Source organism: Barbus barbus (genome assembly GCF_936440315.1).
Source record: "Barbus barbus genome assembly, chromosome: 22".
In the NCBI taxonomy this organism is placed as follows: Eukaryota; Metazoa; Chordata; class Actinopteri; order Cypriniformes; family Cyprinidae; genus Barbus; species Barbus barbus.
In genome coordinates, this window is record NC_136750.1 from 11,680,958 (window position 1) to 11,704,852 (window position 23,895).

At 36.4% G+C, this 23,895-nt stretch overlaps 1 protein-coding gene and 1 long non-coding RNA gene across 2 annotated transcripts in view; one reads left to right on the forward strand and one right to left on the reverse strand.

The window, feature by feature from the left end:
- LOC306887958 (ATP-dependent DNA/RNA helicase DHX36-like) overlaps positions 1–23,895 on the reverse strand; it is a gene marked incomplete at both ends in the record, with an annotated part of 73,451 nt that overhangs the window by 11,484 nt on the left and 38,072 nt on the right. Inside the window, 11 exons of the mRNA XM_079446017.1 lie at positions 4,687–4,777; positions 6,092–6,191; positions 6,298–6,381; positions 6,484–6,570; positions 6,902–7,075; positions 7,609–7,707; positions 8,413–8,530; positions 11,673–11,816; positions 14,674–14,738; positions 14,900–14,955; positions 15,436–15,523. Coding sequence (XP_079302143.1) covers positions 4,687–4,777; positions 6,092–6,191; positions 6,298–6,381; positions 6,484–6,570; positions 6,902–7,075; positions 7,609–7,707; positions 8,413–8,530; positions 11,673–11,816; positions 14,674–14,738; positions 14,900–14,955; positions 15,436–15,523 — 1,106 coding nt within the window. The remainder of the gene's footprint in view (positions 1–4,686; positions 4,778–6,091; positions 6,192–6,297; positions 6,382–6,483; positions 6,571–6,901; positions 7,076–7,608; positions 7,708–8,412; positions 8,531–11,672; positions 11,817–14,673; positions 14,739–14,899; positions 14,956–15,435; positions 15,524–23,895) is intronic.
- On the forward strand, positions 64–801 carry LOC306888024. Its single transcript, XR_013785715.1, has 3 exons — positions 64–194; positions 368–463; positions 660–801. It is a non-coding gene; the product is annotated as an uncharacterized lncRNA (long non-coding RNA).

Consider the following 23,895-nt stretch of genomic DNA (forward strand, 5'->3'; position numbering starts at 1 on the left):
GCTTAATCACTTATTAATTTTTGCAGATCTGTTCCGAGTTTCATAAAATTACAAACATCAACCTGAAGAACCACTTTTATGCTGTGTTGGACCAGCATGCTCCCCGTCTTCAGAGCTTGTTCAGAAAGAAAGCTGCTCGCACAGGGAAAGTGTCTGAAGTACTGAGTCAGCTCTTCAGGATATATGACCTCCAGGTCAGTTGGTTACACTTCTTGATGCCTGATAAAGAAACTGCAGTGGATTTTTAAATATTTTGGTTGCATTTACAGACATTTTAGTGATAGATGCATAGTATTGTGTGGCTGTGCGGATTATATTCCATGTTAAATCAAGATTCTCATACTCAAGTCTAATTCTCACACTGAAGGAAAACGTGGACATCCATGTACGACGAGCTGCCATCCTCCGTGCTCTCCCCACCTATCTGCAAGAGGATGACTCCAACTTTCTCAAGACATGGGATGTAAGTATTGCACTGTTTGGTTACCAACAATCTCACTTGCCATTAAGATGTCATCCTGGTTCTAGTTCCATGTTTTTAATATATTAGAGTTGTAATTACTGTATGGTATACAATGGTTTGAAATAGATGTAAACGTCATTTATTAGCAGTCATCCTTTGGAAGTTTAGAGTAACAGTTCTTTGTTCTTGTCTTCAGGTTGAGCAATCTGATGAACCAGACATTGATGACGTACCACTTGGTCTCCTCTCCATTAGTGGCAATTCAACAGATGCCACGTTCTTCTGCCCAGAGAAGATTGCAGTTGTTCTTGAGGGTAACATAGTTATCGATTTTCCCACATTGGATGATGCATTTGTCATGCTTTTTGGACTTACGCCTTGGATCTAAGTTACCCAAAAGAGTTGGCCAACACATTTGACTTTACCCAGAAAGTCTTGATGGGTCTGGAGGATGGGAAGCTAAGGCCCAGAGTGTTGAGTCTTAAAAATTAGCTTTTTGCAGTGGCGTAACCTCAGTGTTTGAACAAAGCTTACAAAGGTACTCTTTCATTTGACATTTCATTTCTGTCCTGTTCATTTCACTTGTCACTTTTAGTGCACACCGTAGAGCAAGGAAATTAGTTTTTTGATGACAGCTTACAGATATTTTAAAGTATGATTGTTCAACGTACAGTTTAAATGTGTTGCTGTTCAAGTTGGCATGTTTGCACTGTATTGATGTCATACAGTACAACAGACAATGCAGTGCATTGCAGTTTACGCTAGTAATCATATCTTTGATTTCTGTATCCTAATACGGTCATTATGTGCAGTTTAGTAAATCATTACAAAAAAATAACTACCACGGTATAAGTTCCATATACCACTCATAGAGATGACAGTTTAAAAACATTTGTTTTTTTATCTTTCTCTTATATTGTATTCTAGTATAACTTTTATATTTCTAAGGTTACTACGTGAATTTTGAATAGTGTTCCACTGTTCATACTTGACGGAAGTGTTTACAGCTGGGTGACATCCAGATATCCATATTGTCCACTTCTAAAAGTGATAGTTATCTCAGCCCATTTCTCAAGGGCCTTGCACTCTATTGGAGTATTTCCATTTGACAAACAATTTATTGTTAATGTTTTGTGGTTACTTAATAAAAAAGAAACTTGCATTTAAATTGTCTGTGTTGACCTGTTTTTTTTTTTTTTTGTTTTTTTTTCAGAATGTGTATAGTTATTTATAGCTATTTAGTTGATAACGTAAATCTAAAAACTTACAAAAATGAATAAAGTGAGTAATTTGTTACTGAGAAATTAAAACGTTTTTTTTATGAAGGTAAAATACACTGTATTGTAAAAAAAAAAAATGTAAGTTATCTTTGGGTAATGTGAACCCAAAAACTTGTAAAATTACTTGATCAATAATGTTACAGTAACTTGTGATATTAAGTTAGTATCAGTCAAAATTACCTAGTACCATTTACTTAAAGTATGTTTCTTAACTTATAAAATTTAGTTTGTATCAGTTAAAATTACCTAGTACAATTTGTAAAATGTAGTTAGTATTACTTAAAATTTCCGATGTAATCAGTTTCAACTATTTTTTTGAGTTATATTAACTTATCCGGTTTTACAGTGTTGGTTCAATTCCCGTCCATTCCCATCTAAGTGGACAGTTTTAGGCTAGAATTAATTTAGCTGAATTGGACAATTGGCATAGAGTCTGGTCCATTTTGCACATTATTCTCAACCTGAACTGCCCACTTAGAAGTGACCATCTGACCAATATGTAAAGCAACAAACCCTATTTCATTTTGGTCCTATATGCCATTTAAGGGAAGGTTTATCTGAAATAACAGAAACACTCAGGGGAGGAGGAAAAAAAAAATGAATGAATGAATTCAATGGCACAAGAGTTCCTGCCAACAGTCACTTGTAATATAAAATTGCAAGTGGAAATGCTGTTGAATGCTGGTGATTTTGTGAAATAATGTGAATTAAAATTCTGATCACAGACTTAAGCCGGGCTCACACTGTGCGATTTTTAAAAGTCTTTTGCGATTGTTGCTTGTCACACTGTACGAACATGATCCCCATGTCAGACTGTAGGATCTCAGTTGTCTTAATGTCAGACTGTACGACAGTCAAGACGCGATAAAAACGGACGTACTCAAGAAGACTTGTCCGGAGTTTTACGTCATCAATACGTGACCCGCGTTCTCTCGCTATAATGGTAGCTAGCAAACAACAGCAATGTGTAGCGTTAGTTTTATTAATTACATGCCTTGATGTTAAAAAAAAAAAAAAAAAAACGAAAAAGACGACGTGTGTGGAGCAAGTCATGGCCGGGCAAAAGAGGACTTTATGGACTTCCAGTTCTACAGAGCGAACTTGAGGTAATTTTGTTATTCGAGTTTAAACATCCTGCCCCTTAATAAATAAACTTTAAGTAAACTTTACCTTGTACATGTATTGTTTTTACAAATAATGAATGGTTTGAAGTTGTCGCGCTAATTGCGTCATCAAGTTCAGTGTTCCTATTGGTTCTTGGTTTGACGGTCGTCGTAGGAGATGTCACACTGCAGGAAACTTGAGGAAAGTGTCTGAAATCTTCTGACACTGCCAGAATTTAATCGGAGGAAAAAAATGATCGCAACGGCCATTAATCGGCTGTCGGTGAACATGTCAAACCAGCGATCTAGACAACCGATTTTAGCCTAGGATTATAGGAATCTTTTAGGATTTTCAAAATTTGTCTCAGACGAACAAATCGTGGCCAAAATCGCACAGTGTGAGCCGGGCTTTAGACTACCATTCAAGTTTGGGGTCAAGTAAATGCTAAACTTCTGTATCTTCTGGTACTTACATAATCCTAGAGCTCAAAAAAAAAAAAATCTTAAAAAGCACTGCTGTTTTCAACATTGATAATAGAAGAAATGTTTCTTGAGCACCAAATAAAGCAAATTAAAAGCATTTTTGAAACATTAAGTGATACTGAAGATTAAAGTAATGGCTGCTAAAAAGAAATCTTTGCCATTACAGGAATAAATTACATTTTAAAATGTGTTAAAACAGAAAACAGTTTGTATAAATTGTAATTATATTTCATAATACTACTGTTTTTACTGTAGTTTTGATCAAATAAATGCAGCCTTGGTGCATGGTCACATTTTTGAACGGTATAAATTTATAATATATTTTTTGATAAACTTGAAAGACAAAAGTCTGGCTTGTGAGACTTACACATGCTAAATGAAGTAACTCATGAATATTTCAATCTAGCACCAGAGAAACTAGACAAAAGCTTCAGTGTGACAATCCACAGCTGCCTATTTGTACACATTCAATGAGGATCTGCTTCTGCAGTCTTCTGTAACTCATATAAAGCTGTGCAGTGCAGTTGAATGGAGAGCTTTAACGAATGGAGCCAGGCTGAATGTAAGGTCTGAATTTCAAACAGAACAGTGTTAGAATAATGGACAGAATGAGGCTGAATGAAATCCATATGAAAAATGGACAGATTGAGTGGTGTGAACAAGGTGCCCCAAAGTGCTGGGGCCGTGAAAGAGCGCTGATGCACTGTGTGTGTGTGTAAAAGCTGAAATCAAATGTTCCTGGAGGACTAGGGTGACCGCTTGATTATTGCTCTGTTGCAGGACAGTAGATACGATTTGTGGGACAGAATCACAATCAAGCGACAATCACATTTTTATATTATTATATTTCTTATTGTGGTATTGCAATTTCAGGGAAGAAAAAAATACAAACAATTGAAATGAAGGACACTGCTTGCATTTTGCAGGACGCAGGGACAAAGCTTACAATTTCAGGCCTTACTAGAATACTCCACCTCAGCATTGTAACGTAAAATAATGTAAAGCCACTACTGACATGGCTAATAACTGAGCCAGACAAAAACTAGTCTCAATATCAGTGTTAAAAAACAAGAAAATAAAACATAAATCAAGGTTTCTTTACTGAATTTGGTTGAAGATAATACATACAGGTCTTTCATGCTGCTTCTATCATTTGAGATTGCTCTTCAGCTTTTCTACCCTTATCTTTCCCAACAGAACAAACGTCTGTGAATAATGTCTTAATTGGGATAATGCAATCAGAGACAGTCAGTAAGTATTCAGTTGGGGCTCAGGCATTTCAATGAGCTAAAGAATGGAGGCCACATAATCCAAAACAACCAAAACACAAGCAATAAGAGAAATACGTGCCACTTACATTGGTCTCTTCTTACTATGGTTGGGGCGAATCTTGGCCACTTTAGGGTACAAACCCGCAACGATCACAGCCTTAATCAGCTTCTCATTATCTGAGTTATATAAATAAGGGAGAACATTTCTTGTTACAGGGGTCAAGAACTGATTTTTATTTTTTTATTTACAATGTTTCTTAAGGTGCACTTACAATGTTAATGGAATTTGTACACCAAAAATGGTCATAATATAGAAAAAAAGTTTGTCCTCTGGTTTAAACACTCCATTTAAAGGAGTGTGTCTCCTTTAAGACTTCAACGTTAATGCTCACTGCTATGCCTAGGTAGCATCATTGCATATTAAATATAGATACACAAAGACAGTGCACTCACATTACTTATTAATGGAAGACTGTAATGTGCAATATAGCGGACTAGTCCTTCTTTCTAAATAAAAGAACCAATCGCTAATTAGTAAAGTCATTGCATCACTGCAGCTGCTTGGTGCAGTGGTTCATTAGCTTGGTAAACAGCTTTAGGGAATTTGATGTTTCCCCATTCAAAGAGATATGAGCCGTACTCACATGACTGAAATAGCCGACCAAAAGGCATTTTAAAGATGGCTGTCGAGTGAAATGACTTCCCTTAAAGGGACTATGATTTAACTATTACACCTGCAGACATAAACTAATCATGAAAAGTGTTGAGCATTATATGCAGCATTATATTTAGATCTACTACTACTGCATAAAAGGTTGAAGTGCTGAGCATTGTAGCCAATCACAGTCGCAGTCTGTTGGCCACATGATTGCAGTGATATTGCCTTTGCAAATAGATTTCGGCACTCTCACGAATGCTTTAATCATAACACAATGCAGACACACTGTAAATAAGAGATTAATTGTGCAGTATAGACAACAGCATTGTTTATGACGGGAGTTTTAGGAAGAGTGCAGAAGTCAGTCACTGAACTGAAGTGATTGAAAGGTCCAGCGATTATAAAGGTGTATAATATTGCGTTTGCATTTTATAGTACAGTGACATCTTATATGCATTAGGTATCATGAACTAACAATAAAAAATGCTTTAACAGTTTTTATTACTCTAGAGAAATGTTAATTTTTACAAGTTGTATGACAATAAACAATAGTAAATTATAAATTAAAGTATAAAGTATGTAGTATAGTATAAATTAAAATTATATGATCATTAAGTGTTGTAAAAAATGGTTGTACACTGTTAGCTGAAAATGCCAAATGCATGAAATAATGTCAAATATTTGTAAAGTATGTATTTTTGGGAGCAATTGTGTGTCAAACTTATGTTCCCAGCGGTAACAGCAGTCAAAATGACAGACAGCCATGTGAGCAAGTGGACAGCTGGGATAACAGACAAATATTTAGTTAGATGGACAAGTAAAGTCAGAGTTACCTGAGTTGATATTAGAGCTGGGATCTTTAGGATCCTTACTATTCACAAAACCAGCTGTCAAAAGATGCTCTGCAAACTGACCCTTCATATTATGAAGCATCTGGTAAGAACAAGCAAAATGGGTTTTTGTTTATTAAGCGCATATCAAAGAGTCTAATTTTCTCTTAAATGTTTAACTGTTTGATTTGTAGAGAGTGACGACTGACCTGTAGCGTGTTGGAAGAAAGGAAGTTTTCCCAGCAGTATTCCCTCTCCAACCTGCTGCCCCGTTTCTTAGAATCCTCCCAGCCCTAAAAAAACAATAAACGGACTGTCACAAACACACACACACTCCTAACTAAGAGTCTTCTAATCTAAGACTTCTTAATGAAGATGAACTCTTCAAGACTTACCCAAAATGCATTAACAATAGTGAGATGATCACTTTTAGAGTTTTGGGAGAGCATTTTCCTCCTCTGGTCCGCAATCTTTTCCTTTCCCTGAGATAAATGAATCCATCAGTCAAACAAGCTTTTATTAGAGAACACCCTCTGGGACTGCTCTAAATGCTCCGGGGGATTGATGATTGGTGGGTGTCAAGTCTAGTCACCTTTATTTATATAGTGCCATATACAATACAGATTGTGTCAAAGCAGCTTTGCAGTGTCAAACAGGAAAAAGGTGTGTTGATATTACAAGAGGACAACAGTCTGTTCGTCATTGATTCAGTGATGTCATCGTCCAGCTCTTCAAATAGTGTCTGTGCAATCAAGTTGACAATATTGCCAGAAATTGTGTAGGGCTGGTGATCATGTAAAAGGGTGTTTGTACCAGCGGTATGAAGAAGGGATCTTTAAAGCTGAGGCTGGCTGCAATAGTAAGCACAGGGTCCAAACAGCCCAGAAGAGCCCCGAACAGAATCATTTTTCCTATGTGAGGCTCCACAGGAATGCGGGCGAGATGAAATCCTAATGGAGTTAACTTTTCATTCCGGTCTAGAGCATTCTACAACATACAAAAAGAGAAAAGGTTGGCTCTCCAAAAAGACATATTTAAAAGTATTGTGCTGCTGCTAAGTACTTTGATTTTAAGTCATTACACCTCTTAATAACACAGCTTTCTGGAATACTTGATTCTGATCAATCACTAATTGCTACTGTCATATAATTTAGCATAATAACCATTGTCTCAGGCCACTGATTTCCTATGTCCCTGTGTTTCACACTTCTTACAGCACTCTTCACTCTTTCAAAAGCACGTTCAACTCAAATCAATATTTCATGTTCATTTAATTAGTGAATTGGTAATAAGTGGTTTCCAGGAACCTTCATGTCAGGGTTTATTTAGCGATAATGACTTTAGCTTATGCCTTACCTAGTTTGCAATGCTCAAAGTAATCTTTCATATCCATTTAATTTATTTGTTCAGTAGCCTGACTACTCAATTTATTTTACGTTAATGGCAGACTGTAAATTATCCCTTACTTATTTATTCAATTCTATCAATTATTCTTCCCTTTCATCACTTTAGCCTCTCACCAGGTCCACCAGGTGTGTGATGGCCAGCTCTATCGCTTTGTCTGACGGGGGGTCCATGGTTTTTCGCAGGAAAGACGCAATGGGTCCCAACTTCAGTATCTGACAGAAAAAAATATATATAGAAAAAGAGAGAGAGAAACAGACCACACTGTTATAAAGAACTTCTCACAATCTAAGCAGACAAATGATTATATGAACCCCAACGCTTTGTGTGCATATATTATTGCCCACTGTACTGCTGAGCATCACAGAGAACTGGGACTGTGCAGCCATGTGGAGGTGAAAATAAGCAGTAACTGACAAAGCTAAAAGGCCTCATTACATTATAACACTGCCTCTCAGATACAATGACAGTGATTAATGTCCCTTTTAATCCATTAGTTTGTTTGTGGGCTCGCTTATTACAGTCACCGGAGACTATTTGTGAAACCTATGCCTTCAGGCCCCATTAGAGCCACACAGATTCGGGGGAAAGAGGTTGAGAGTGTGTGTGTGTGTGTGTGTGTGTGTAATGAAGAGAATGTGTGTGTGTTGGAGAGCATGAATGAGTCACCGGCGGAAATGTTCAGTCCAATTTCCTAAAACCACAGCAGTGAGAAACTCTCTCTCTGAGACCTGCCAACAAGCATGATTCTTACGCATTTTAACAGTATACACACCTACTGCTGACACCAAACCTGTGTGTGACTCAAACATAGCTAGATCGATTGATACTTTTGTTGATCTCTGAGGGGTATTTCAACCATGCATTTTAGTGAATGAAGTATGAACAGAAATGCTCAGACTGAGTGTCCGATTGAATACCTTTATTTGCAAGCAAAGCTCTTCCAGTGAAGTGCGTTGGATCTCAGGTAACTGGTAGTTATCCAGGAGGCTGGCCCTCAGTCCATTATACAGGTGATAGCATTTCCCAGGAGACACTCTGCCCAGACACACATGCAAAACAAGTGAGACAAAGGAAAATGTCATACCACTTACATTAGGAAAGTCTGTTTGATGAATGCAAATTCCTACCAACTAAATTTAATTGAGAATTCAGGGCTATAGTTTAGATTTATATGTATTAATTTTGCAGACAATATAATTGAAGCGACTCAACTATATTGTACATAAATCAAATCATACTTCATTAGTTTAAAATAAAATCCTTAGTATTTCATTACATTAAATTAACAACTTAATGAATTCCCCAATCTCAGGTAGGGAAGGAGAAAAATAAAGGTAAAAGAGGTAGATATGCAGGAAGGAATTAAGGTGTATATCAAGAAACATAGAAAATATGAAAGAAGAAAGGAAACTACATATTAAGCAGAAAATTAGAAAGGAAAAATGGAATTGGATATATAAAATGTGAAGGCAGGAATTGAGTTAGATAAGGAAGATAGATACGAAAGTAGATACGAAGGAAGGAAGGAAGGAAGGAATTTAGGGCTAATTTCAAACGGCTTTTTTCCATCCTTTTTTGCCATTTGTAGGGACGTTCCAAATGAAAGTGAATAAATGAATCCCTTCACAAAGTGCCTTTCCAGAAGTCACAGAAGTGATTTCGGTTTGTGATCATGTGATCTTCAGTTACGAGGAGTTTCAGAACTCAAAACTTTCTCGTTAGTCAGCTTATATTGAAGGCTGTCTGCCAAAACGTCAGTTTGTGGAATGTTCCACTCTATGATGTAACAGTGTGACTACACACCACCTCTGCAGAAGATCAATGCCTGCTTCTACATCGCTGCCTGTTTAGCCCCGCCCACTGATTCACACATGTAGTGTTTCCGAGAGAGGCGAATGTGCAGGTCTATGCAGAAACCAAATAATAAAGATAGCTCTGAAGACAACAAGATGCTGTTCAGTGGCAGGTTGTGGAAAAACAGTGTTTGCATTGCCAGTAATGTCGCAACCCCCAATGTGAGTAACGAGGGAGTTCCAAACATTTATACGAGAGAGTAATGTCCTACACACCCTTCAAAGAACACACTTCAAGGGCTCTGCCCTTCGAAGGGAGTAGGGCATAGGGATGCTCACTTCTGTTTGGAATTAGCCCTTTGATATGAAGGAAAAAGAAATGTAGACAGGAAGGATGATATAGGTAGGAAGGAAGCAAGGCAGACAGGAAGAGACAATTATTTTTTCCGTATCTTGGCCATCCTAAGCTGCGATTGTGGATCAAACTTTATGCCAAGAGTCAAAGTTTTGTCTACGCAAGACTAGTCAAAGCTTGCTGATGTGAAAGTCAATTTGCTTTTCCATGAATAATGCAGCACTATGAAGTTACTGTGGTTACGGAGCGGTGTGCGTGTCAGTGTGTGGATATACACAGGTACAATGAGAGGGGGCATATATTTAGGCGTTTATGAAATGGTGTGTCAGAGTCTGTGCTGAGCAGCAGAGTAGATTCATGTAGAAGCTAGTGCCTGACTTATTATCCTCCCTCTTTCATACAAACACACACACTCTCACTCACTGTCTAAAAAGCATGAGTCACTGTGCCAATGTAACCCCCAACACAGACACCAGATAAAAAAGCACTCTGCCTCACTCACACACATACCTGAAATCAGTTTAGTTTGCCATTTCAATACATAACATAAAAAAAAAAAAAAAAAAAAAAAAATTGCATACACAAATGCATCATCCATTTACAATAGATAGAACAAAGTGAGAGAGCCAAACAGGATCTGAGATGTGAGATATTGTATGTGGCCTTCAACTTCAAGAAAAGCCAACAGAAAATAGTTTTTTTCTTTACTTTCCTATCAAATAACTGAGATAACAATGAAGCTATTCGAGGCCACATCTTTCCTCTCTGTGGACTTACAAAAAAAAAGAAAGAAAGAAAGAGTGAAACCTTGAGAAAAGCAGTCTCGGCTCAGAGATAGACAGACCTTTCATGAACACATACTAGACATGAAGTGTTTTTAGATTCAGACTAATTGGGATTTGTTCACATCAAATGGATATTTTACCCCAGATGAAAATACTGTCATTATTTATATTTACTCATGTTGCCTAATGTTGTTCAAAACAACATATGACCTGCATTATTTTTCCTATGTAGAAAAAAAAAAGGAAAATCTTAGTGCGGATCTTTTTAATACAACAACAGTTTAGTGTTAATATATCCCAAAAATGACATGACTTTCCTTATTCTGCAGAACACAAAATGACAAGAGGTTCAGAGGTCAGTAGTTATAAATTTGTCATAATTTCTTCAAGTTAAATCAAACTTTTATTTTGATGTGCTGTCGTGAAGATCTTTCTGTTTCAGTTTGTATTTGATGGTAGTTTTTCTAACATGAGGTTTCATGTTCTCATTTATTGCGAAGCCAGATGCTGAAAACAGAAAGCGTCAGTGAGTCTGAGTACTTTCACACATAGATACGGAGAGCATGCAACATGCACTAACTGGCTGTTTTCACATTTATTTCATATTGAGTAAAAATGTCCAGAGCTTATCATTGTTATTGACAAACTTTATTGCAATCTCAATATGATGTTGTTTGATATCGTCCGGCCCTATACAGTATATATAGTTGTTGTCAAATAAAATTATTTATATTGTGAAATTAGGTTGTCGTCAAATGACCTTCTCCTAAAATGTTTATAGTTTATGATTTTGGGTAGTTTTGGTCACAAAGAAGTGCCAAGTCTCCAAAAATGTTGTATAGCATAGACCTGTTATTTTTTCACAAAATAAATTAACAAAGGACTGAAATTACATGAATCCTAGCATTATATTGTTTTGCTTTGTTTTGTTTTATATTATTATTATTTTATTTATTTGTAATTTTTTAATAAAAATTACTGTGGAAAAGAAGCCCAATCCAAAATTAGTGTGATCTGCGTAGGGGCATGAAATGATTCGTTTTATCTCACAGCATTCCTGTGATACACAAGCATACACTGCATATTCTCAGAGGTTCTATATTCGTCCAAAGGTTACAGTTCCTCTGACTGAAATTGGTTTTGATACTTGTGAATGGATTGAGGAAGAGCTGCTGATATATGGAAGGAATAAACACATAAAAGAGGATGAGTGAGGGGAGGGAGAGAGAGATAAATATCTGTACCTGCCAGCACGACCTTTCCTCTGTTTGGCGTTGGCTAAGCTCACCCACTCTGCTGTCATGGTCCTGATATTGTTTTGGGTGTCAAAATGGGTTTCTTTAATCTTCCCTCCATCTATCACGAACACTACATCATCTATTGTGATACTGAAAGAGACAGGGATTAAAAGTATGACAAATATTACAACACATTAATATCATCACAGAAATAGAGGACCAAAAATATCTTTCTAAAGATGACATGAAATAAAAACTGGTCATGTCCCTAGTCTTGTTTCATCAGTACAAATTATTTTATCAAAATGATTGCGCTACACTATGGTGAAAATTTCAATGTGACTGTGCACTAAATGTTAGACCTCCATCTTCTTAGCATACCTCAATCTATTCATTATCAACAATATAACAAGAAAAAAAATAAACTATTGTAAAATAATGACTGTTTTCTAATTATAAAAAAAAACACAAACGATTAACCGCGATTAATCGCATCCAAAATATTCAGATTAATTGTAATGAATTGTTTGACAGCACTAAATTATTATTAAAAAAAATATTAAATGCCATATGTCTTACTAAGTGTAATTCACCTTTTACCACTCAAGGTGGGAAAATCTAATAAATAATAATAATAATAATGTGATTATAATATAAAACAACATCAAAATATACAAAGTATCAACAGCACATCTTGACATGGCTCAGTGTTTTTAGTGTTTTAGCCAACAAAATATTAATTTCGAAGATGATGAAAACAACAATTGTTTTGAAAGTAACATAATCACAGTTCAGATCCCAAATATAAGCCAGATGCTGAATGTGCTGAGGTAGCTGCTCAAAACGAATCCTTCCAAATTATAACAGATACAAACAGATAATGAAATATGCTTTATTTTATTTTATTTTAAAAATGTATATGAAAACATCAGGACAGTTTAACACTATTTGGTATACTATACTAACTAGATCGATGTTAGTTAGATATACGTTCTGCGTCACTAGACTCGAATATGCAATAATGATTGCCAAAATATTCATGTATTTAAGGGTAAAAAGAGCATGCGTTATTATAGCATGAGTTATTATATTAGATATTCATGTAAATGCAATGCGATTACAGTTTAATCTCGTCTTCTTGCAAACTTTTCAAAACTATATATCAGGGGTCGGCAATTAAGTTTGGCCTCGGGCCAGATTTTTTCCAAGCCATTACATGGCGGGCCACAACCAAAACAATGGCTAATTTATTGAATTAATAGGGGAGGATGAAAATGGTAGGCGCTCGTGAAATGACAGAACAGACGTACTGAGACATTCAAGCTGGCTGATGTAGGTTAAATTTGCTGACTGGGCATTGGGGGCGCTATTAATTATCTGCACGTTTGTTAAAAACAACAACAACAACCACCCACACACACATTTCCACGTGTTGCTGTTAGCTGCAAAAAAATGGCACTATCAAAAAATCTAAAGAGAAAAGTTAGCAGTGAAAACAGGATCTTTCATGATGAATGGACAGAGAACTATGCATTCATCCTGCCCAGTTTTATTAATGCAAAGCCCACCTGCCTGATCTGTAACGAAGTTGTCTCGGTATGCAAAGAATACAAAATTAGACGGCACCACGAAACGAAGCATGCTAACTTCAAGGTTGCGTTCCCTCAGAAGACAGAGGCACGAAAGCGCAAGATCGAAGCCCTGAAAGGTGCTTATGCACACAGCAACAGGATCTTGGTGCGAGGTCTCACATCCCAACAGAAGGTAACTAGCGCATCTCTAAAAGCGTCCTGCATTGTGTCTAAAATCTGAACTGTATTTTTAATGAATGTGGCTGGACATAATTCAGGGCTACTGTAAGCACGTCTGCTCTGTCGTTTCAGGGGCCGAGCCCGGCAGCCCATGGTCGAGTAGATTCAGCCTTTTAGCTCTGATTTGCTTCCGACAGTGCAATGCATTATTATTGGTTTATATTTGTTGTGCCATCACAGTCATATAAAGGCCTAAATAACACGCACGCTGTTTGAAACTCGTGCTACTCACATTTCTGTTCCTACGTATACCTATGTTTGATGTCTGGCCTGTTTGAAAGAAGTGTTTTAATTTTCACAATAATATGACGCCTATGTCCGTTGTTTGAGTGACAACTTGTGTTTTAGAGACTATTGGAATTTCAGCACCAGACGCTGTCCGCTGACGTCATTTGTTTTTGCATGTTGAGCGTTCATTCTGCACCTCGCTGATGCGCTTATTCACCCTCGTATCCAGATATAACAAATAAGAATTTAGATCGATTGAAATGTTTCTGTTCTGAAAAATGAGGTTTCCAAATAAAGAGCTTTTTTGAGACTGTCAGTCCGATTTTTAAAAAAGTATAATTTTTATTTTATTTTCATTCTCTAGTTCAAACAATCTCACGGGCCAGATGTTTTTGCTTGCGGGCCACATGTGGCCCGGGGGCCGCTAATTGCTGACCTATGCTATATATGATAAAATGGCATATGATGACAAAGCTGACATAACTGTAATGAATCTCTAATAGCTGATAAAAATCCAACACCATTATAGACTCAGAGATGTTTATTACCAGAGACCAAACATTTCAATGGCCGAACAGCATGATGATACTGAGCGCAATTAAAAAGAGATTCACTCATGAATTTATTTATGAAACCCCATCAAATTCTGGCTGCTTTCAACTCTGTTGAGTTTGTTTGTACAGACGATGCTTGAAGCCTGTTTTAAAGCTGTGTGCTAGTCAGTTTAGTTTTAATTAGCTGGCTCCATTGCCACTTGGTCATCGCATGGTCTCAACTTTTCCATACTGATGGTGCTAGCTAGAAAAACAGTGGGAACCGTGTTAATTATTCATTATCACACAAAACTGACAAATGGTTATTTGAATTTTGACAGAGATTCATCATACAGTACAAGAGACAGAAAAGCACAAAATACACAGAGAGAAAAACAACTGTACAAACATGAGCGCACACACACTCAGGCCCACCTGGTTTCTGCGATGTTGGTAGCGATCACGATCTTGCGCACTCCCAGGGGCGGCTTTTTGAACACCTGAGGGGAGAGAGAAGCTAGGTGTCATTCATGAATATAATAGCACTATTGAAAGTTTGAGGCGCTGGACTTCACATGGAGCTTAGCAAATTCAATTAAGCAGTCAGATGGGAGGGAAAGATCACATTTGTGAGCTGTTGCAGGAGGCAGAGAGCACTTACCTGAGTCTGAGACACTGTGGGCATCAAAGAGTGGAGTGGGATGATGACAAACCGATCTGAAAGAGAGTCGAGATTGAGCAAGTCAGAACTCAAGGTGATGTGGCCGCTAGCATACATGTGTTTGTTGTTAAATGTAGCTGTGATATATGTAGATTCATTTTTATGTTCCTATAACAACCAATCATAGCCTGGCTTAAAGTGCCCTCTCCATCTCTTTTAATGTACACAAGCAGAGAAAGAAAGCGAGAGGCTTAATTACCACATAGAATTGATGTGCTATATGTAAATTATAATTTTTTTTTGGGAAATATCGCGTTTTCAGTAATGCTAATTACCAATCACCATCCACCCACATTTCGATTATGACAACAGTTTTCTAGCATATTTTCTTCGACTGTTCGGGCAATGTCTGGTATGACTAATTTCAGACTCAGCCAAGAAATGTAGAGATACAAAAATATATCTTCATATTTATTTACAGGTAAAACTTCATATTACAAAGAGGGACTAAGTGACTAAAAGACTGAAACATCTACCTGATTTAAACATCTGGTCAGCCATGAGAATATCATTCAGGGTGCTGATGTTGTCCCATCCAGGAAGAAACACTAGAATCGCTCCATCCTGAAAGAAAAAACAGCATCAATGGGTCTATAAATGCACATACACATTCTTTTTTTCAGAAGTTCAAAAATTTGGGGTCAGCAAGATGTTTTGAAAAATGAATACTTTAATACAGCAACTAACTATACATTAAATTGATTAAAAGTTACACTAATAACATTAATAATGTGACAGATTTTTATTTTGAATAAATGCTGTTCTAATAAACTTTCTATTAAATCAAAGAATCCTTAAAAAAAAAAAAAAAAAAAAATACAAATCCACTAAAATATTAAGCACAACTGCTTTCAACAAATGTTCTTGAACAATATTGGATCTCTGGCGAATGCTAACCAGCCATTAAAGGTGCACTAAGTGTTTTTTTCCAAACGATTTTGATATTTGCAAGCACCAAAACAAACATGCCCATACCCCAACAGTACCTCACCCTTATTTTGCAGGGGTGCAAACTCGTCAGGAGTGAAAAAAGGTGACAAACCCACTCACTCACTCACTCACACACTCACTCACTCACTCACACACACACACACACAAAATGGCAAGTCAAACTGCTTTATAAGGAGAAAATGTTACACACTGCAAAACATGCTTTTCTTCCTTTTTTATTTTTTTTGTCTAGTTTCCAGTCCAAATATTTAATAATTCTAAAAATTATTTTGCTTACCCCATTTGCAGATTATTTAGCTTGTTTTAAGGAAAAACTAACTTAATTTTGACTTTTGTTTTTCTGAAAAGAAGACCATTTTTACTTGTCTAGAAAAATGCTTCTTGATTTAAGAATTTTTAGATATATTTGGACTAGAAACAAGACAAACTCTAAGTAGGAAAGCATTTTTTGCAGTGTACCATTCAAGGATAAACACCTTTATATGATTAAAAGATGTTTGAGCGACAACTACGGTCTACAATCAACAAGGATTGTTGTTAAGATGTTACATGAACGTAGTCAGGGCAAATAAACCACTGTAAATCTTCATTTCAGCACTCAAATGTTTGGAGCAGCTGACGGGCTAAACGCGAGGTGTTTCTCCGTCTTGAAACAGGCTGTTACAAACAGACACAAGCTATGGCTTAGCACTGCCTGACTTGAGCTGAGTGATACTATACTGTACATTAAACAGTATGCTTTACTTGCATGTCGAACAGTTCTCAAATCGACTTCATGCCGAAGTAATAGCTTACTGATATGCGAGACAAATGTTAAGGTCGAGACTGAGGAGCATTTTTGCAAAGGGCAGCGAACTAATGTAGTGATAACATAACTTACAATCTTCATAGCTATCGCAACAGCAGCCTCACACACAAAAGAAAAAAACAGCAACCTCACGCGGTAATCACCATTTAAACTGGAACAGATACAAATGCATTCCGTCCGACATATGGACAGTTGCCTGCAGCGTCTAAAAGTTAGGCTTCAGGAGTGAGATTGGTTGGATGAGGGAAAGAACATTAAGGTAAGCCAATCAGAGGCAGAGTAGGCCGAGTCCATTACTTTGACAACGGGGAAAAAAATGCTACAGGTGACGTGACACAGATGACTTGCAGATACGACAACGACTACGCTTCTTCCAAATTTTTGCCCTCCAGCCACTTTTGAAAGCAACCTAGGAAAAAAAAGATATACAGCTGATCAATCAATTACACAACAAATACAATCAACAGATTACATGGACAAAATAAAAGTTAGAAACCTCTAGTAGGGATCACATATTTTGTTTGGTGTAGTAGCATCTCCTAAACCTCCATTTCCACTATCAAGGTAAATTGTTTCTGTTTTTGTTCTATACTGATCCTATGATTGCGATACACTGACGCAGTTATGGTTTCTTTTTCAGTTGTGGTGCAATCAGAATTAGAATGGACTGACTGAGCAAATGACATCGCAAATTCTGCAAGCAACACAAATTTGTGATTTGTGAAATTTTCTTTGTACGTCACTTATTACATCTGAGATTATTTGAAAGATTTCAGATCTTCTAATCCTGATAACTGATCTCTGGCTAATTTGGTTCTTCAAACGATTTGAGTATTAGATTAAAATATCTGGATTAAGTTGTCTAAGATTACTGCGTGTTCTCGTGTTCCCCAAAAAGGGCAGATGTATCGATACTCAAAACCACGATCAGCAGTGCAGTGATTGCCTAGCGGCAAGACAGCAACGTAATGATATAATCATATCATTAAAAAAGACACCTAACGAAAAACTTGACAAAATTCTGGATCTTTATCAGAATCAGACCTTTATAAGAAAACAGCCAAGCAAACAAAACTATATAAATGTTATAATAGATAAAAAATGCACTGTTTTTAATTTATTTGTAATTTTTGTACATGATTCCCAATTATATATATTCATGATTTCTAGTATTTGTACAGGCTTTACTTTATTTCAATACTGCAATTAGCAATTCATTTAATTTTTTTCTCTTCGAATCAGATTTCTTATGTGACAGCATTAATTCAAGTTTCTTAGAGATCAAGTTATCTGCATCTCCTGCGCTCCATCAAGTCATTCCCATAATTTCTGTCACCACTCAAATTAATGCACAATTCAGATGAACTGTAAAGCATGTGTGTAAGCCTCCAATACAATTATAAAGTAATTATTTCATCACTAATAAATCTTTCAATGAGTAAAACTGGCTGAGTCTATAGTATTATAGACTACACAACATTGTTATATTATTTTCAAATTAACATTTTAATTATTATTATTTTACATTATTACAAGAGTACCCTACTTGTCCTTGGACAATAAAGTAGTGGTGACTAGGACAGATTTTAAGTATCAATTCTGCTTAAAAAGATGCAATCTAATCCTGTTTATATGAAATAAACCTGCTCCAGAGTAGTATTAAGTTTACAGACCTGTTGCTATGACAGCAAGTCTAGGATGAGAAAGTGACCTTGACCTAACTGAGTTAGCAATGTACAAAGAACTGGCCCCAGACCTGTATGTTCAGCCTAATGTCTATACTATATAATAACCAATTCTAGATAATCAAACGAGAATACAACAGTTAGTTGTGTACATCTGCCAAATCACAGTCATGCTGATATTTAGAACAGCACACTCACACAATGCTTGTGTGATATTGTGTGACATTTATATTAGAATGCAAAAGTATGAAGTATAAACAAATACCTATGTATGCAGATAACAATTTCACACTGGAAAAACATAAAAATTACATAATTCTTTAAAATTCACACATCACTTACCTTTAAGTGCTCTAAATTTCACAAACAAGCTGTCCTTTAAATTAGCTTGTATCTTCTTCCATTTTTCTCTGTGTATTACTACACCTTCACCAATATCAACCTGTATGAAAGAACATTTTAAAATTGAACATTAATCAAGAAATGCAACAGAATTGTATTTTTTTTTTTTTTATTATTATGAATATAATCAATAACTCAAGGTCTTTTTTACTTTTTGATGTACTGTTACACAAAGTGTCATTTTATAGGAAAGACTGAGTTTGGTTATCACAGGGAAGTTGTCTCAATCAATCACTAAAAACAAAATCTGAATTACACACATATGTTACAATTACGTGTTTCCTTGAACAGTTGTTGGTTTCAAACAATTCATTTCAAACTCTCTTACATTACAACAGTATTTTCAGTCCTTCTCCAGGGAGTCACTCTGTCCTGCAGAGTTTGATTACAACCCTAATCAAACACACCTAAACCAGCAAATCATGTGCTTGGAAAAAAAAAATGACAGGCCACCTGTGCTGAAGCAGGTTGGAAACAGAATTCACAGGACAGTGGGTCCCCAGGAGTAGGATTGAAGACAACAGTTCATTTCAAATTTCAGAGTAATATTTTTGTTGCTTTTATGTACAGAAATGCATAATATTAAACAACACTTTTAGTACTAGTTAGTAGTAGTAGTGGTAATAATATTACCATAATTTATTATTATTTATACATTTATTATTTTCTTTATTATTATTATGCACAAAATCTTTTTTTTGGAAAATCAAGTCACAAACATTATATTATTATATTTACATGTGTAAAACCACCAGTAACCTGAGTGTGGTGCTTTAAAAATTAAATAATAATAATAATAACCACAAAGAATTTTGCCAACTAAGCATGTCTGAAGTTCGACATTTAATTTCCTAAATTCCTTCCCTTCAGCAATTGCCTCTTGATATTTCCGAGAGAGCGATTTGTACCTCTTCTCAAGTTCATCGAATTTCGATTTTGGAATTAGTTCAACTTCACTCTCACTTGATATCTCCTTATCCACAATGAATTTTTCCCTTTTTGTTGTAGAATGAGGAGGGCATAGTGGTTGCTTCCTTTTCAAGGCTAGTCTCTTTTTTTAAAATGTCCATCAGAAATGTCTGCTTTCCTTCCTCGATGCTTGCCTTCTGTGCTGTCTGAAAATGTTAAAATATTGAAAATGTTGTTAAAATAAGACATTTTTAATAGAGTTAATCAGCCTTTTCACGTTACCTACAGCAATATTTTTTAGCTTCCTTCCTTTCTGAAGTTTTGTTCTCTGGTGGAATTTTATCAAGCAGCTTTGGCACTCAAATTCTTTTTCCAGTTGCCAGAAATTGTTAAATTTCTTCACAAGTTTCTGGAAAAATAAATAAACTAATAAATAAGATGATGTGAAAAAGTGCTTTCTATTGTAAGCAAATGTTTATTTTCAGTCTAAAATGTTTATTTTTTATTTTTACTCAAGTATATTTATACTTGATTCATAAAATGTCCTTTAACTGGACTCTTTAATGTTTTAACTGTAAGATGTTTACATGAAGTAAACATCTACCTGTATTACCTGTATTAAACTGACAGGTTTTTAAAAACAAAATCTAAAAAAAGTGAAAAAATGAAAATCTATAAAGCTACACCTAAATTAACTGATTTCATTTCAAAACCCAAGAATTTTAGATTAAAATTATATTAAAATGTTGAAAGAGCTAGAATTACCACGTTTTATGTAGAATGTAGCAACAACAAAGTTAGCCTGATTAGCTGCACATTGTCCACAAATGTCCTCAGAATTGTTTGCTAACCTGTTCTACTGTTCTACACCTTTCATAGACGAATATTGCAATTCGAGATGCTTTATTTCATACTTTACCTTTCATGAATAAAATTTGTCCTGTTGCGAACCGTCCTTTTCGCAGAATCCAGTAGGTTTGAGTAGATGAGAAATCCGTCGTATATTTTGTCTCAAAGCGTTTAATGTCTTATGGAGTCTTTAACACCATTCGTCTAAATAAAAAGGGGGGAAAGGGAAGTGGTGTGTGGCCAAGTATGGTGACCCATACTCGGAATTTGTGCTCTTCACTACAAGTGTACACACAGTAGTGAACATACACCCGGAGCAGTGGGCAGCCAATGCTGCGGTGCCCGGGGAGCAGTTGGTGGTTCGGTGCCTTGCTCAAGGGTCTCACCTCATTGAGGGTGTTGGTTATTCACTCCCCAACTACAATCCCTGCCGGACCTGAGACTTGAACCCACGACCTTCGGGTTACAAGTCCAAATCTCTATCCACCAGGCCACGACTGTCCCCAGTAATACACAAACAAAATGTTAAGCACGATCCTGGGCTTTCTCCGTATGTAACCGATTTGAAAAGCCGCTAAAACCGTTCCAAAATTGCGTGCGCGTGACACTTTGTTACAGGTCTCGAGCTGCTGTTGCCCCAGCAACAGGTGGTGCTCCTGGCCGGTGCACATTCATTTAATTAATTTAAGTGATTAAAATCGATAAATCACTTGTTAAAAATAATTTTCTTTTTTGTTTTGGCCGGTTGACAAATTTGACACGGTCAAGTTGACAGCTTGTTACACACCTTTCAAAGGGTGTATAAAAGAAAATTAAGAAAACTGTTTTGACACTATTACCAAAACTTTGGCATGATATACACTTTCAGTTTTTACACACAGACACACACACACATATATACATGCACACACACATATATACACAAAAAATGTTTGTGTATACAAAAACAAATTGTATATATATATATATCTATGTGTGCGTGTATATACAAGTCATTTTCAAAAAATTAGCATATTGTGATAAAGTTCATTATTTTCTGTAATGTACTGATAAACATTAGACTTTCATATATTTTAGATTCATTACAACACAACTGAAGTAGTTCAAGCCTTTTATTGTTTCAATATTGATGATTTTGGCAAACAGATCATGAAAACCCAAAATTCCTATCTCAAAAAATTAGCATATTTCATCCGACCAATAAAAGAAAAGTGTTTTTAATACAAAAAAAAAGTCAACCTTCAAATAATTATGTTCATTTAGGCACTCAATACTTGGTCGGGAATACTTTTGCAGAAATGACTGCTTCAATGCGGCGTGGCATGGAGGCAATCAGCCTGTGGCACTGCTGAGGTGTTATAGAGGCCCAGGATGCTTCGATAGCGGCCTTAAGCTCATCCAGAGTGTTGGGTCTTGCGTCTCTCAACTTTCTCTTCACAATATCCCACAGATTCTCTATGGGGTTCAGGTCAGGAGAGTTGGCAGGCCAATTGAGCACAGTAATACCATGGTCAGTAAACCATTTACCAGTGGTTTTGGCACTGCGAGCAGGTGCCAGGTCGTGCTGAAAAATGAAATCTTCATCTCCATAAAGCTTTTCAGCAGATGGAAGCATGAAGTGCTCCAAAATCTCCTGATAGCTAGCTGCATTGACCCTGCCCTTGATAAAACACAGTGGACCAACACCAGCATCACTGACTGTGGGTATTTGACACTGGACTTCAGGCATTTTGGCATTTCCCTCTCCCCAGTCTTCCTCCAGACTCTGGCACCTTGATTTCCGAATGACATGCAAAATTTGCTTTCATCCGAAAAAAGTACTTTGGACCACTGAGCAACAGTCCAGTGCTGCTTCTCTGTAGCCCAGGTCAGGCGCTTCTGCCGCTGTTTCTGGTTCAAAAGTGGCTTGACCTGGGGAATGCGGCACCTGTAGCCCATTTCCTGCACACGCCTGTACACGGTGGCTCTGGATGTTTCTACTCCAGACTCAGTCCACTGCTTCCGCAGGTCCCCCAAGGTCTGGAATCGGTCCTTCTCCACAATCTTCCTCAGGGTCCGGTCACCTCTTCTCGTTGTGCTGCGTTTTCTGCCACACTTTTTCCTTCCCACAGACTTCCCACTGAGGTGCCTTGATACAGCACTCTGGGAACAGCCTATTCGTTCAGAAATTTCTTTCTGTGTCTTACCCTCTTGCTTGAGGGTGTCAATGATGGCCTTCTGGACAGCAGTCAGGTCGGCAGTCTTACCCATGATTGCGGTTTTGAGTAATGAACCAGGCTGGGAGTTTTTAAAAGCCTCAGGAATCTTTTGCAGGTGTTTAGAGTTAATTAGTTGATTCAGATGATTAGGTTAATAGCTCGTTTAGAGAACCTTTTCATGATATGCTAATTTTTTGAGATAGGAATTTTGGGTTTTCATGAGCTGTATGCCAAAATCATCAATATTAAAACAATAAAAGGCTTGAACTACTTCAGTTGTGTTGTAATGAATCTAAAATATATGAAAGTCTAATGTTTATCAGTACATTACAGAAAATAATGAACTTTATCACAGTATGCAATTTTTTTGAAAAGGACCTGTATACACACACATACACAGTGCCCTACATAAGTATTGGAACAGTAAAGACAAAATTGCTCTGTTGGCTGTGAAGTCAAGAGATTTGCAAATATGATTAAAAGATGAATATGAGACAAAACTACAGATTGTCACATTTTATTATTAGCCATTTCAACAAATACAGTAGGGCAAATAAGTATTTGATACACTGCCGATTTTTCAAGTTTTCCCACTTACAAAGAATGGAGAGATCTGTAATTTTCATCGTAGGTACACCTCAACTGTGAGAGACAGAATATAAAGAAAAAAATCCAGAATATCTCCTTTTGCAGAGTGGGAGATCAAGGATTTTTCTTCCCCACATCTTAGTATGCTCTTCTCATTTAGGTCAATAACGGGCAGATCCCCCAACTGAAATAATGAACAAATGCCTGCACATTAACTTCACTAATGAAAACTACATCTGTGTGTTTCCAAACACTCTTGAAAGGGACATTTAATTGAAAAAAATAAAATACAATAATATATATATATATATATATATATATATATATATATATATATATATATATATTTTTTTTTTTTTTTTTTGTTTATACAAAAAAAATTTTTTTGTGTGTGTATATATATGTGTGTGTGTGTGTGCGTGCGTATATATACAGTTGTGGTCAGAATTATTGAAACCCTTGGTAAATATGATCAAAGAAGACTGTGAAAATTAACCTGCTTTGTTAATCCTTTTGATCTTTTATTAAAAAAAATTCACAAAAAGC